The sequence below is a fragment of the Dermacentor andersoni genome, chromosome 10 (genome assembly GCF_023375885.2).
Source record: "Dermacentor andersoni chromosome 10, qqDerAnde1_hic_scaffold, whole genome shotgun sequence".
Classification (NCBI taxonomy): domain Eukaryota; kingdom Metazoa; phylum Arthropoda; class Arachnida; order Ixodida; family Ixodidae; genus Dermacentor; species Dermacentor andersoni.
Window position 1 is genome coordinate 56726416 of NC_092823.1, and position 15784 is coordinate 56742199.

At 44.2% G+C, this 15784-nt stretch overlaps 1 protein-coding gene across 1 annotated transcript in view; it reads right to left on the reverse strand.

Moving 5' to 3' along the window:
- Positions 1-15784, reverse strand: part of LOC126543787 (synaptotagmin-10-like) — a 128351-nt gene that overhangs the window by 14061 nt on the left and 98506 nt on the right. Inside the window, exons 5-6 of the mRNA XM_050190912.3 lie at positions 1701-1805; positions 912-1130 (exon numbers count right to left, since the gene is read on the reverse strand). Coding sequence (XP_050046869.1) covers positions 912-1130; positions 1701-1805 — 324 coding nt within the window. The remainder of the gene's footprint in view (positions 1-911; positions 1131-1700; positions 1806-15784) is intronic.

Sequence of the window (15784 nt, forward strand, 5' to 3'; positions counted from 1 at the left end):
ATACCTGTCATCGAAAGAACGCTGCTGCCCCGTTTTACACATCCATTTATTACCTGCCCTAATAAGCTTGTTGCCTGAAATGCTCTTCGCATTCAGGTCTTGATTTCACTTCATCACTCAGTTTTCTATTGAAAACTGCAACCAAACTAATTAATGAAATGAATTAGGCTGCCATTCGAAGGAATATTATTCAACAACGCACCACGCTTAAGTCATCCAAGTTGTCTACGTTGCCTTCATGTGTGAAACCGTATTCCCTTGTCTACCTTTCCTGTTTTCAACTGAACTGCAACATTGTCAGTGGGAGACCCTGGAGATTCTCCCTGCGCGATGTTTAAAAAAAAACTCAAAAGCTTTTTACCACGCTGACAGAAAAAGTTTGCTCTCCGTGTTACCCCACGTAAAAACAGTGGAATTTAGGAGTCACGAACGTCCCTTACGAGGCCATTACGTATAAAATTTTGTGGAGACTGTACATGATTTGTCTCACACGTTAATTACTTGAAAACTTAAACAAAAAGCAGTCCCCTCTGCAGCAAAAATCGCTGGACAAAAGCTTAGATATAACGCAATCTGGCAGGCTGGCAGATATGAGATTTGCTTCGAGTGTGGCAATAGCAGGATCAACTGACATGAAGATATCGCTTCCTTATTATTGCTACTGAACTGGAGATTACTTATTTGACTCCTGGCATAGGCGACACTGCATCGTTGAGGGCAAAACAGGCCCCCGACACCCGTTTACTTATATCCAAGTTCTCTTTCAAGAACATCAGTTTGTCACATTTATTCGGCCAGCGTTCCACTTTATAGCGCGTTTTGTGACCCACTGTGAAGTAATGCAAAGTATCGTCTCATCCGTTATGAATATTTTATTTAAATAAAACCGAATCGATAAAATCAGTGCTTACCTGTGGCACGCCCACTATATCCATGGTGTACTCCATCTCGTGAGCAGGGTCACATAGCTCGTGGAGGTGCTTGACGATCACGTGACCGATGAGGTCGTTCCGTGAGAAGCGGTCGAAGTCGTACACCGAGAACTGCAGCGTCCTGTTGCGGAGCTCTTCCATTGTCATGGCGAACACGAAGGACTCGTTGAACACGGGGTTCAGGTTCTTGCGGTGAACCTGATCGAAGACCAAACCACCCAGGTTAGATTTCGTCACGCAAACTAGATGTCTATTCTTGCAGAGGAAACGGGATAGTGTACTCTTTGCTCGGCCAACCTCGCTTTCTAGAAGCCCATCGAAAAAAAACCGTTCCAGAAGAAAAAGTAGAAAACGCTGTCTTATACGTCTGCAAAACGCGATGAAAAGAATATAACATTGAGATACTGAATGACAAATTGGTATGTATAAGCCGAGATTTTTCACATTAAAACAATTTACCAGTACGCATTGATATCTGCAAACGTTTTTGTAGCAATTGCCTGGAGAAAGACGTGTAGCCTTCTCGTAAGTCAAAGCAGCGTTATTATGCTGATACCATAAATGATATCGGCTGGTGAAGGTTAGAACAGCAAACGGCGATATGCATGCTAGGCCATTTTTTCGTGGAAAGCCAACTTGGCGGCACTTGACGACTTGATGTTACAACTTTTTTATTACAACAGACTGCTACTATTAAACAAATAATATTAAACAAATAACAAGCCAAAGCATTCAAATGACAACTGAAACGACAAACGGCGCACTTACTCGAGTCTGAAATTTCTTGCGGCGTTCCGGGAGCAGGTAAAGCTTAATGTAAGGGTCCGAAGAGCCAAGGAAGTCCTTGGAAGGAAGGTCCTTGGCCTGCAGTATCTGCAGTAAGAAATGCAAACGAGAGAGTCGTCATCATAAGGGCCCTACCGGGCAGTTCTCAACTACATATATGTGCACGTGGCGCCCAATATTTAAAGTAAGAAAACTTGTTTTGTGGAACTGCACTGCACAGGCGAAAGAAAAGAACCAGTGCTGGCATTACGGAAGTACTGCATTTCTTGAACTTATCTCGCGTTTACCGTCAAGCAGGGATGTCTCAGACGTCTTTTGATATTGAGTTGATGTGTGATTTCTTGTGCGCGCTGCTGCAGCAGTGGGTATTTGCGTCACAGACCTGTTAGTGCCGTTGGACTTCACAAGAAAAGAAAGAAAAACGATAACTGCTACTGCAGGCTGGCCGCGAAACATGTAATGGTTGCTTGCAAAATGCAATCACCCCTCCCCCATCTTCTCTCCTCCAAACCCGTTCGACAAGCATTGACTTGTGCTGTTTTTTGCCTCAAAGAAAGAAATAGTGAGCAGGGGGCATTTTCTTTTTTCCGCCCCCAACAGCATAAGCCCGTGAGCGAGATTTCACGTTGAAAGCTCATAATACACACTACAAGAAGTGCACAGCAGAGGCATAAATACCAAGGGTTAATTTTCGGCTATCCATTGCAACAGCGGTAGGTCAACGCACATCGGATAGTGACCGCTCTCTTGTTATCTATGACCTAGCCTACGACGCAGGGAGTGCTAGCTTAGGAAACTTCGTGCTGTTTGTACGCAACAACAGAAACAATACACGGCTAAAAACTGATCACTGAAAATATAATTTTCTTATGACATGGGGAGGTAACGGCCACTTGGTCGCGGCTACCTAATTTTATCGCAACCGAAATGGGGTTAGGGCGCTTTTTTTGACATTTTGCAATGTTTTAACGCAAGAAGGACAGCGAACTTCTCGCGTTCTCCTGTTATCTACGACCGCTTGCGCTACTTAAATTAGATCATCTGTACAGTAGGCGATACCTCCACCTCAGTACTGACTGATATTTTCTTGGCTACTGGCTAGGGTTCTGAACATCCGCACAATTTAGTGAGCCATCTAACGCATTGTTCCAAAGGCAATTTCTCGGGCTGAAGTCATTGTTCGTAAAAGGCCGCTGATTGCAAGGGACGGCACAAATCGATGAAACGGGCCACGTAAGACTGCTTAACCAAACATCCAAAGAAGTTGGCCATTAAGGGTCATCGCTTCGTAAATGTCCTTGCGCAACATTTTCTCGCATATATATATTTTTTTTCTACGAGCCCATCGACGATGAAACCACGTTGCTCGCGAACGTTTGTTATATTTTTTTCTAGAAACAGCGAATCTGGAATAATGCTCCAAATTTGAAGCCATAAATATGCATCCACTGCTAGGCCAACGCCCTTGCCGCTTCCGTGCAACCTTTTCTTTTTCATGTTCATTCACACACTTTCTTTTCCATTTTCTGGGTAGTCGGTTACTTTGTCTTTGTCCCACTCTCATCCGAATACAGTTGAAGGACGTAAGTGCCTTTCAAGTCGGTCCTTATTGCAAGGAATATCACGTCACTAAATGAAAACGCCTTTTTTCCATAAATGCCATAATTAGATGCTTCAGGCACGATCGTTATGTAGCATGGAGAAATTAGCCGTCGCCTAATGGTCCCTGTCGTAAAAGCAACGTTTATTGGCTCAAGCGCAGAGATGAAAGTGTCACAGCACGTGGCAGCTGCTGTCATGTTCATGATGTATCGTGGGTTTTCATGCCACCTCGCGGTATTCGAAATGCTCTTCAGGGTTGCTTTTCAGATTCTCCGATGAAACAACATCTCAGGTGAAAGTGCTCCCAATTTTCGCAATATGTTACAGCAATTACGTACCTCAATTACTTCCACTAACATAATGTTCCGCATGCGCCCGATGTTAACCTTTGGGTGAATATATTACGTAATCTCTTCTGAATCATTTGTAATAAAATAAAAGCGTGGTACCCAAAATAAAGTATCAAGGGGCCGAGGTGGTTGTGGTAAAATATCATCGCCGCTGTCGCTTTGTGGCTAAGACTTCGCGCTGCTAAGCACGAGGTTGCGGGTTCAATTCTGTGCCCGGCAACCCCATTTTGATGGAGGCGAAAGGCAAACACGGTCGGATACTTATACGTAGGTGCGCCAAGAATTGCAAGTGGTCCGAATCATTTTGGAGTCCCCCTCTAGAGCATGCTTCATAATGATATCTTTGATTGCGCATGTAAGACAGTTACTTTAATTGTTTTATATTAATATACGTGACAGGAAGGACATGTTGGTATGGCTTCAGAGTGACTTTGTAGAACAATGCAACACAAAACGCTGAAGTGAAGGCGCATGACGAGACGAACTTTTTTTTTTTTTTTTTTTGCCTAGCAGCAGGATTTCGCAATTAGACTTCGCGGTTTTCTGGAAAATTGGAATGACTGAAGCGATGCGATAGCGGAAGTTCATATGACACAACCGTGACAGGGGGAGTTGATATTCGTGAGCGTGACTCTTTTCGTCATTATATTCATATCTCCAGCTCACGGGACCTCTAACCCCAAAAATCCACTTTACCGTGCTGCGAAGAATGTTGTTAACATTGAGCTATCCTATTAAACCTGAGTGAACATAACTTTCCAATGTTGTGTTGACATTTTTAAGCCACCACATGTATGTATGTATGTATGTATGTATGTATGTATGTATGTATGTATGTATGTATGTATGTATGTATGTATGTATGTATGTATGTATGTATGTATGTATGTATGTATGTATGTATGTATGTATGTATGTATGTATGTATGTATGTATGTATGTGTGTGTGTGTGTGTGTGTGTGTGTGTGTGTGTGTGTGTATGTATGTATGCGCACGAGTGCGTGTGTATGCGTATGTGTGTTTGTAAAAGGGAATGCTGGTCACATTATTTCGACATCACAACGCAGTTCGAACCGGAAAACACCGTCACACCGTCGCACATGCATACTGAAACTCGCAGTTCTCGAATTCGTGCGTGCAATACGAGAAGCACAACCCTGTATCATAAAAGGCAACGTGACTTTTTCCGGCTTGTCGTATTTCTCCGGATAAATGATAAAAAACGAACGAGAACTGAAATGCATTAGAAAAAACATTTATTTGTTCTCATTTTCAGTGATTGCTTCCTAATCTAGCAACAAATTTATTGCTTCAATGCACTGCGAAAAAAGATTCTAAAAAAGAGACATGTTTCCCGCGTGCTATACGACATTGTCGAACTAGCACTGCTGGCGTGGCAACCAGGGGCGGCTTGCAAGAAATTTAATAACGAAAATATTAACGAATTATGAAACGCGACCATAATTAATGTTCCATAGACTATGCCTTGTCTGTACCCGTTTTTAAATTCGTTACTATTCTTCTTGCTAAATGTTCATGCAAGCCACCCCACGGCAGTACGTGCGCGCACTGGAAGCACTAAGTGCAAAACCGTAGCTCAACTTGCCGAGAACTGCAACTCAAGAGCGCGACAGAGCGTGCGAGACGCTGTCTGCGCGCTATAATGAATGTTTGCACCTGACTGTTGCCTGCCTTACTACGGGATGTACTAACGAGACAAGAGTTTCCCGAGCCGAAGCTCGAGTTGTGCCAAAACAGAGCAGTAATTAAGACAGAGTAGTCTTAAATATAGAGTAGTTAGGAATAAAATGTGCTTGGCTTATTCCTTTTTTTTTAGCCTTGCATAAAACATATGATGTGCAGGTTTTGTCGCAGCCTGAGAATACGTTCAGTGATAACTTATGGAGAGTTTAATTGCATTTTGTTATTTATAGCGATGCGTAGAAAAGCTCATGCCGTAGACACGTGCACAATATAAGTGTTAACTATGTACTGCATAAGTGTGCTATGAGTTTATGTTCTACACGTACAGTATAGATTGTGGATGTATTGCATGTTTGCGAGGCTATCACTGTGTGTAGCACATGTTAAAAAAGACTGCGCATTCATTCGAATGTAGTTCAAACTTTTTTTTTTGCAGAAGTGTCAGTCCAGTTCAGCCATCGACTGATATTCTTGAGGAAAAATTATCGACCTATATTTGTGAACTAAGCTGGGAAAACTACCTAGTTAACTATGTCCCCAGCTTTGCGCCCGCCAAATCTGTCAACGGAGTATATACAGACTAGCTTTAAGAAATGTTCCATATCCAATGCAATCGACGGTACCGAGGACATCGTCGTTTGGGCTGCCGAGTAGGCCTGCAAAGCATTCGATGAGGACGACTTCTTTGACAGTTACGACGAGTATGCAGGTTGTGGCATCGATAAGCGACATTTAATAGCCGAGCTTAAGGTAAACGACGGTGCGTCGTGTTCAAAGTCTTTAGTTTTCCTAACAAGAGACAAGTCCACCAATACTCGAATTATTATTGTTTCACTTCTCGATGTATCCTATATATAAGGGTCCACCTATATTCATGTTCTACCTATTTTCGAGTTAATGTGGCCGCAGTTCTTGGGACAAGGAGCAGACGACAGCGCATTGGTGCGGAAACTTCTCGTTCTCATCATGTCAAAAAAAAAAAATACAATGCAATAATAAGAACAGGCAAGTGAATTGTCGACAGCAGGATAATCACGCGGGTACGATATGCCCCTTAGAGGCTGGTGCTTCAGAAGCAATAGCTTAGTGCTGCTTGGAGTTCCCTAAGAAGTCTTTACAAAGAAATGGGATTGCTAAGTCTTCCTTTGCCATGAAAGGGTGTCGGTCACAGCACGACGGTAGCAATAAGAACGTAAAAGATTCTCCTGAGAAGCAAGTTAACATCTCTGCATTATTCAAACATGTAGTCAATATACGAATATAGAAAGTGGAAGCAATAATTATAGTTTTCTGTTCTTTCTATAGGAAGGCAGTGCGCGAGCAAGTGTCTAATTCTTTCCTCACATCACAGAATTCATTAGACCACTTGCATAGAGAACCCCAAAAGTTTCGTTGTGCATACAGGCAGAAAAAATACTTTCAGCCTATATTCTTTATATTTTTAGGCAAGCAAAAATAAGTACATGCAACAAAACATATTCAGTGCTCCCCCAAGGGAATTATTTATTGTTGAATACCCACTTCAATGGCCTGAAATGTTATTCCTTGTCAAACTTGATGAAACGTTGCCATCCTTATTACTTTATAGGAGGGATGTACTCACTATTAAGACGCAAACAAAATGAATGCAAGAGAAAAATAAAGAAGTGAACGTCCATTAATAGTAAAACAATGCAAGCTCCAACAGTCATATTGGTTCTGGGAATACACGATAATTGCGGTTGACCAGTCACACTAGCTGATGGTGCTGGTTAGCCAGAGCAAGAACAATCAAAAGAAGACTATGCGCCATGAAGAAACAGGCTGCAACGTCTCTATAGTCATTTCGCAACGAAGAGTTATAAAGAACGTCGGCCAGTTGCCCAACGTACTCGGCAGACGTCACCACTTATAAGCGCGCAACGTTAATCTCTTTCTTATCATTTGGCCAGGCGCGCCAATGTCTTTAGTGGCCTTGGTCGCCTTCAAACAATACACTGGCAGTGAAAGAACCGTAGTTTATTGCTTAGTGAATAAAATTTACGCGAAAGCTTATGTACAAAGCTTATGTGCTTTGTACTACCAATTGTATCACTGTTTTTTTTTGTATTACCGGAACACTGTATTACTGCACTGCATGCACCGTATTTAATTTCATTGACCAGCACTCCAGGAACACTCAAATAACATTGTATAACCGAGAACCATCTATTTCTGTACTATTAACTATTTTGCTGCACTGTACTTTTTTCTTTTTTTCGTATTTGATGTAACCACTCCCCTCTTTAATGCCTCTGGCCCTGAGGGTACACGAAATAAATAAATAAATAAAAGAAAACATGTTAAATGCTGGAACACTATGCACAAAAGGCTTTGCCGAGAGGCAAGACTTGTGCAATATTTTGTGCACCTCGCAATTGATAAATAAGTTGGCCTCAATGTTCTTCTTGCTGCGTGCATTGAAATAAAACAAAACAAAAAATTCCACTAATCTGATTAGCAACCGCTTCTTAGTCTGCCGTCGGCGGCGTCACGTCATTATCATTTTATCTCAGAAATCTGTTTTGAAAGCACCACCACCAACAAAACTCGCCTTGGCCTAGATAGTGGGCGGCGACGAAGCGCAAGTAATTTCTGCTCTATAGGGAGTTCACAAAATGCATCTAACACTCCTCCCAAATAGCTATACAAACTTCCGAGAGACTTACAAACGAAAATGAAAGTGTCAGGTACATATTTTCAGAGATATTGGCTGTAAATACGACTCAATGCATCTTTTATTCACTGTTAATCTAAGTTGCAACTAAAATCTCCTAAAATCAATACTTTACACACGCAACAATAATATAGAAGCAAGTTGAATCGACCACGCATTTATGTATGCCATTAAGGGAACGATATGAAGTTGAGTAATGTATCACTCAAGTAACAAAATGGTGGCATTGAGAGAACTAGCGGTTAACAATGCGGAAAATTAATTGAATTGATAAGATAAAAAAAATATCGAGTATGAAGGTTGAACCAATGGACACAATACTGGAATATTTTGGAGCCCTTAGAAACCCCCTATATTCTGCAACATACAAAATTAGAGTGCTACTGATATGCTGCGGTTCTTTGAGGTCGAGATAATATATGAGTTTTGTCCTCTATTTGTGAACACACCAATACTTTATTCACGCCAAGCTACTTGCGCTCATCGTGCAGCCAACTTGTCGCAATAATGATATCTAAAAACAGCTCGATGTTTGAAGACAGAAGCACTGCTGGGTGAAAGTTTAGTGACTTCTTAAAAGAGGCTGCATCATTTGCCAATTTCTAGACATTGCTTCAATTTCATCTTTACAGAGCCCGACTTGCTTTTGTTTTTCTGCGACACGAACACTGGTAGGACACCCCCCACCCACGCAAACACAAAAACTGAAATAATGACAAGAAAGCTAGCAGTGAATAAATTCCAGCCACTATTTGACGGTGATTTTTCGTTCGAGTACGTAAATGACTCCGCAAAGTCAATGTTATAGAGGAATGACACTTTCACAACGCGAGAAGAGGTTCATAATTTTCAGATGGTGATTCAAAAAGCACCGTAGTCATTTCACGCCTTTCACGGCTTTCACGCGTCCAGAGTGGTGAGGCAAAAACAAGAAGGCAAGCATAAAAAAAGAACGATTCAGCAAGAAACCCGAGTAAGTATACAGCTCTTACTATCGTTACACATCAACGATGGCGAAATGTTTCTTTGAAGAGGGCGTGCGCGTGCATGAATGCAGGCCTTATCCGCAACTACTGCTATAGTGTAACTTGGTGTTTGCAAAGGAAGCTCGAGTTACGCAAATTCTCATGAGGTAGCGGTGACAGATTGCTATCGGAACTTCCCAGCCGCTGCTGATCTACATCCACCCAGCCTGCAAGCGATTCGACGTGCCTTCATTTGTTCGCGCTGCTCTCAGACAGCATCAACAAGAGAGGAAATGTCGGCATGCAGTCGAAAAGTATTATGGAACGAAGAACTAAGGAAGGCAACACAAATATAAATGACAAGTGAGCAACTCTAGCAAAATGCAAGCGTCTTTTTCTAGATAGGCAATCATGCCGAAAGTTCCTCCCTGCGTGAGATGCCGCAATCACCAGGACGGCAACCTTAGTCGACACATCGTCTAGGTTGTATCGATATTCCGGCAACCTCGATTTGCGATGCAAGACCTTCTTTCAAAGAGGCTACGCAAGCAGAAAGTGGGCATAAGCATGCCCGACAACAGTATAGGCTATCGGGAGGCTTTCCAAATCAGAAGCCCACTGGTAGAACGATGCAGTGAACAGCGCTTAGATTTAGGAACCAATTCCTGGGTCATTCTGTCCTATAACCGTCATTACAACGCATACGCGCGTTGTCGCCAAACTCAGCAGCTGGCGTAAAATTCAAAACTAATTGCCTTGAATGGCTGAAAAATACGGCTTTTCTATCTTGCGAGGAAACGTCCGTTTTTGTCGAGTTCAGTTGCCGAAGAGCTCTGCTGCAGGAGTATACGTTTGTGTACTCTAAGTGTGCCAGCATTTCACGATGCTCATGTCATCGCTCTTTTGCAATCACATCTGCGACATCATCACGATATTTTTGTGCTGTATAGCAAGAGGCTTTTGTGTATGGCGCATCACTGCGATGGCATAAAGTTCGCTGGCCTGTTTAGCTTTACAATATTTCAAGCATTTGACCGGCATAATGTAAGAAAATTGGCATATTTTTGTACGTAAATGCGAAAGTGTTGTTTGTTTTCATGCTGAGCAATGTGGACTTCTTACGTTGTACTTTTATGCCTGTATGGTACCTCGAGTAAGAGGAAAGATTTATGTTAGGCACCTAGCTAAGCAGCAGCCTTTAGTACTTATCTAAGAATTAGGTTTTCGCGTGTGAAAAAAAAAATGAAGAAAAGGTTATTTCAGCTGTCGTAGAACATCCCCGCATTGAAAGCGTTGTCAGGGCAGTAAAAAAAGTTACAAGCTTGCATGCCACACGCAGCACAGTCACAGCATAAGGTAGAGGAGTGACAACATAGCACATCATTGGAGACCGTCGTAAACTGTTTCAAGACGGTAACTGCAAGTACTGTGTGCCATATTTTCGGCAGCACGCACTACAGCGTCTTCGCGGCGAAGTCTCTTCGAGTCGTTTCCCCCAGAACGAACAAAACTGTCGTCCGGTTGTCGACGGCTAGCTGCATTTTGTGCTGCTCTCTGCACAGCGGCCTGCTAAGCCCGACGTTGACAGGTTGCAACCGCGCGCGTGTGATCCGCTTCTTCAGCAGTGGTTCGTACATTACGAGGAGGCGCCGTAATGTGCACCGAAGAGGAAACGCAGGTATTGAGAATACGCGGCGCACATGTCACATTCCTTGACGCGTGGCACGACACGAGGCAACTGCTACATGTTCCGAAACGTAATGAAATACAACACAGCTACAATACAAAGTTTGCACGTATCGTGGCTAGGCGGCGCGCGTCTCACATCGCATGGCAAGTTGCACGACACGATTGAACTCCTGCATGACGTGCCGCCTGGTGCAATAAAATGCAAATGCCATGCGAAGTGCGCACGTATCGGCGCTAGGCGGCGCGCATCTCACATCCCATGCCTCCCTAGCGCGCTAGGATGCCTGTACAGGGCGTGTTTCGGCAGCAGCTAGAAAGCGCTGGCCTGGTTAAGTGGCAGAGCAGCCGACTGCAACGCAGAGGGCCTGTGTTCGATGCCGCTGGGAAGTGGATTTGTTTTTCTAATTCGTGCCGATAGCTGCGACAGACAACCTCGATGGCGGCGGACAACATCGCCAACCGAAACGGCTATTGGATTGAATCCATACCAGCTTATGCTTTAAAGAAGTTTGGGAAACGATGCATAATAGAGGCCAAGACGAAAATCTAACTTGGAGCGAAGGAAAGTTTAGATTAAGTAATGTGATAGGTTTCCGATACACGAATGCTAAAAGTTAGGAAATACTTCACAGATGTATGGCAACTTGAGCGATTGATACATCAAATTCGTGCATGTTGTGCGCGCGAGCTTTTGGTACTAGGGATTAGTTTGCTGGCTATCTTTAAGTGATGATGAATCACCTACACCATGGTCATACTCATACGGGGCGCCAAGGCAGGCTGCGAGACTGACCAGTTCGTCAATTCCCCCGACGCTGTCGTAAAAACTCCTAGCTGACCCCCATCTTGGAGCCGGTAAAGCGCGACGTGAGACGCAAATCACGAATTACAGGCATTAAAAAGTGCCCCCCCCCCGCCAAGAAGAAGAGAAAAGAACAGCTTGTTAATTCGAGTAGGGTACAGTCACGACAAGTTTTATTTTGTAACCTTTCACAATTACGCTGCCGAGGAAAACTTTTTGGATTCTGGCGCAGGTTGCGCTGCTGGCTGAACCAATCGCGCCGGCGCACAAGAGGCTCCACCGCACGAAAACAGCTGCGAAACGCCCCTTAACCGCTCCGCTGTAAGACAGGGAGCTCGCGAGTCTTGACAGCCGCATTACACGCGTCATCCGGATGTACCACCACCATTGTCTCATATATGCGTACAATAATCATAGTTGTTCTTGTTTTTTATGCGAAGCATACTAGCCGCACAACCACGCTCTTCCTTGCTGCGCCGCGCGCGGCCGCGTAGCTACCATATGACGTCATAACAGCTGCAAAAACGGAGGCTCAACTCGTGCGCTCGCTTGCGGCCGCGTAGCTACATAGCCGGGTCTCAGCTCGTGCACTCGCCTGCATGAGTTGTTTCTTTGTCTAGCCGAACCAAGAAAATGGCCAGGCTTAGCTTGGGTAAGCCAAGAATGCGTTGCATATTGCGCGAGTAGGGGCCCAGCTTTTCCTCCGGCTGTCGTGACGTCACGTCACGTGGTTGCGCTAAAGGTCAATGGTGGCTGCCCGGCCGCGCCCAAGGGCTGAACTGAGTGATTGAAATATGCAACGCATAGTATAGCCAAGCAACAGCAGTTCACCAGGCTAAACAGAGGTTCAACAACTAAAATAAAGGCTAGTATGCTTCGCATCCTGGGCTTAACCTTAGCTAAGCCACAGCAATTTTTTTTTCCTTTTTTGCCCTCCTCCTCCTAGAGCTTTTTCTGTCCCCGATCCCCTTCCTTCTAAGCAGAGTAGCACGTGGGCACTACATTGGCGCTGGTAGAATTCTTTGTATTCCAGCAAAAAAAAAAAAAAACGCTCTCGCTCTCTCTCAATACGTAATTCTACACAATACGCCATAGCTGCTCAAAAATGACATCAAAGGTTGCTCGTTGATCTGTGAGCACGTATAGAAGTCGCCCCACGCCATCCCTGCTCCAACCACGCCAGAGATAGCACACAAAAAAAGACAAATACTGCGCTGGAACTACCGCGCGGCCTAATGTCTCCAAGAAGTGTGCCAATGTGAGAGTGAAACACGATAGAAACGATAAATGTGACGTCCCATGACACTGCACGAAATTTTTTTTCATTTCCAAGAGGTGCGAGGCGTTGTCTTTATGCCTTGATGAAAATAACGCTTCCACGCCGCGCTGTCTGTCGCTATGCCGAAAGTGACCAATCACGTAGGGTTGCTGTGTCTAAGAGTGTAAAACTCCGGGACGGATCTCTTGAGCAAAGGTTGCGGTGCCGTTTTAGAGCCGTTAAAGCGGCGACCAACGCAGCACAACATAGAGAAAAGGGCACTTTTCGTGTGCAGAGGCGCACTGAATTATTTATGAACCCATTGACTTCACGCCGACAATTTCCACTTCAACATGTCTCTTCTTAAAAGGATGCTTGAGCAACCACTGGGCAAAACGCCGAGTATGGCGGTTGACGTTTTAGGACCATCTCGAAACAGTTGGCCCTGAAACGCCCACTATTGTGTGATAACGGTGTTGAAACACGAAGACAAAAGGAGAAAAAAAAAGGACTATGTCCGACAAACGTGCAACACATTGCAGCGCAAGCAAGCAGGGCTTAGAGGAAGACAAAAGACACCGCTGCGCGCTACAGCGGGTTTTGTCTTTTTGTCCTCGTTTTATAGCGCTGTAATGCCTTCCAAATACGTTTAGTAGCACTCTAAGCACGCAGCTGTCAAAAAAAAAGAGTGATCGCTGATATGAAGTACTGCCACCTATGGAGCCAGAAACTCCGATGGCTCACACGGTTAAAATCATTTCACCAGGGCCGCGCGGCTCCCGTGGCATCCTAAACAACGCCCGCATATTTTACCCACAAATTTCCTGCTTCAAGCTTATTTAGCGTCACGTAGTGCTGTTCTGTCTGGCTGTGATTTGCGCTTGGGCGCGCCATGCAGCCGGAAACTACCGCAGCCTGGTCTTCAGGGCCAAGTACGAGAAATGGCAAACGAGAACTCCTGCAACACAGCTGGCAGCACCATTTCGTCTTGCTGGCGTTGTTGCAGTTTTTGCCATCGCTGTTGTGATTTCTCCTTGGAAGGTGTTCGTTCAGCCGGCGGAGCACGCGGCCACTTTGTCCTCCTGTTTTATTGCCTTTTTAGAGGCGAATAGCTTTCATTGGCTCTTTCGGTGCTTCTCGTGGCTGGTTTGTGGCCGAACATTTGTCAGTGGTAGGACTCGGCAAGGAAAATGTTCGTTCTCTTGCTCTCTCTCTCTTTCTCTCTCTATGTCGCTATCGTTCGTTCGGGCGACCCGCTTGGATTGAAAATCATCGTCGATAGTTTCTACCCGCTTTTTTTTTAAGCTCCCGCCTCTCTGCTTATAGCAGGACTCCAATGTCGTTGGCAGCGTCGAACACCATGTTAATATGCGCTTCCTGAAGTCTACCATAACTCTCCATCTCGTTGCACATAAATTTCAATAAATAAGTAGGTAGTTTTTGAAAGTATGTTTCGATTAGTGGAACCTATCTGTAATAATATGGGGAACTTCGTTCGATTTATTATAACGACATGAGTTACACTAAGTGGCACATTTTGCGAAAATGTTCCACTTAGTGTAACTCATATGGAACGACATTAAGATTGCATAGTTGACCATCGTCAGACACACTTGAATCGCTCTTTGAGATTAACAGTAGAGAAGACATTAGTAGAGCCAGCGGAACATAGCACGGAACTTCAGTGGGGAAGGAACTGTTATTATGCCAATAAAGAAACAGTATACAAGTAAAGTAATATGTGATCTTACAGCTTTTCCGAAGCTGCACCACCCCCTTCTCTGTTCCACCCCCACAGTGACAATGGCACACGCATTTCTGCCGCGCCTAAAGCGGGTTATCGAAACCCACACATGTTACAACTACTTTAAATATTACATTTAGGTCTTACTGTAAGCCTAGCAGATACAAGTAATATGAGCTTGTAGTTTTGAGTCCGGGGAACTATGAGGCCTTAAGTATTGATCAAGTAAGCCTGACTCTGCGATTCCTGTAGCAGCAGTGAGTCGGAGTCCGCGATTCGATGAACCTGAGTGAGTGTCACGTATCCTCGAAATTCCGCCCGAATAAGCTTGAGTTCCACAGCGCCGTACCCTCATTTTAGTGAGTCTGACTACGAGTAAGCGAAGCTGGGGCTGACTGTAGTCAGTCGCATGCCCGAGGCAGCCCTAAACTGGACTGGTGGGTGAGTTTCTCTTTATTTTATCGACCTGTAATTTAGGCAGGACACCGTTAGCTGCCCCATCACAATAGTTTGCAACGTTTACAGGGATTTGTTCAATGAAGATGCCGATGATGATGATAATACACGTGAGGATTAAAAGGCAGTGCGATTTCGTACAGCCAATCGTGACGTGCATTTGCCACGACAAATAATAAAGTAATGGTTGTTTCGTGTTATGTCCTTTTTTCAAAATTATTTCTTCATAGTTTTATTTCCTGTTGTGTAACCACAAGTATCGTTGGCACATCAAATATGTCTTTGTTTCCACATTACCCTTCCCGAGAGCCATGGTGCCGTAAACTTACCTCTTTGGTTCCATTGCATGTTTTTTTTTTTAAATCAGCGCGGTTTTAAGTGAACAAACTTTGCCCTCGTAGTTGTTTGCGCAAGCCAGTATTCATCTCACAAGCCTGCACCACGGCTATTTTCAGTTCGTCTCGCGAACTAAAGGCAAATCGAAAGGGAAATATCAATATTAGCTTAGTCTATAGCCCTGTTGACGAAACAGAATTTCTTTCTGATCCGTAAGGCAACCTCGATGTCTATGTGTGTGTCGAAATGCGTCTACTTTTGCCTGTTGTATTCTTGCCGGCTAACACTTGTTGAGCCACACTGACTCATGGCAAGTCCTATCTACGCAGTTTCTGTAGCTCTTTTATGTTTTCCCAGCACTGACGCTGTTTGCGTTTCCCACCCTCGATTTCTTGTTGCATATGGATACGCTCATTATCTGAGCTGTCACGCACACATTGGTGGCGATTATGCACAGTCGTGTT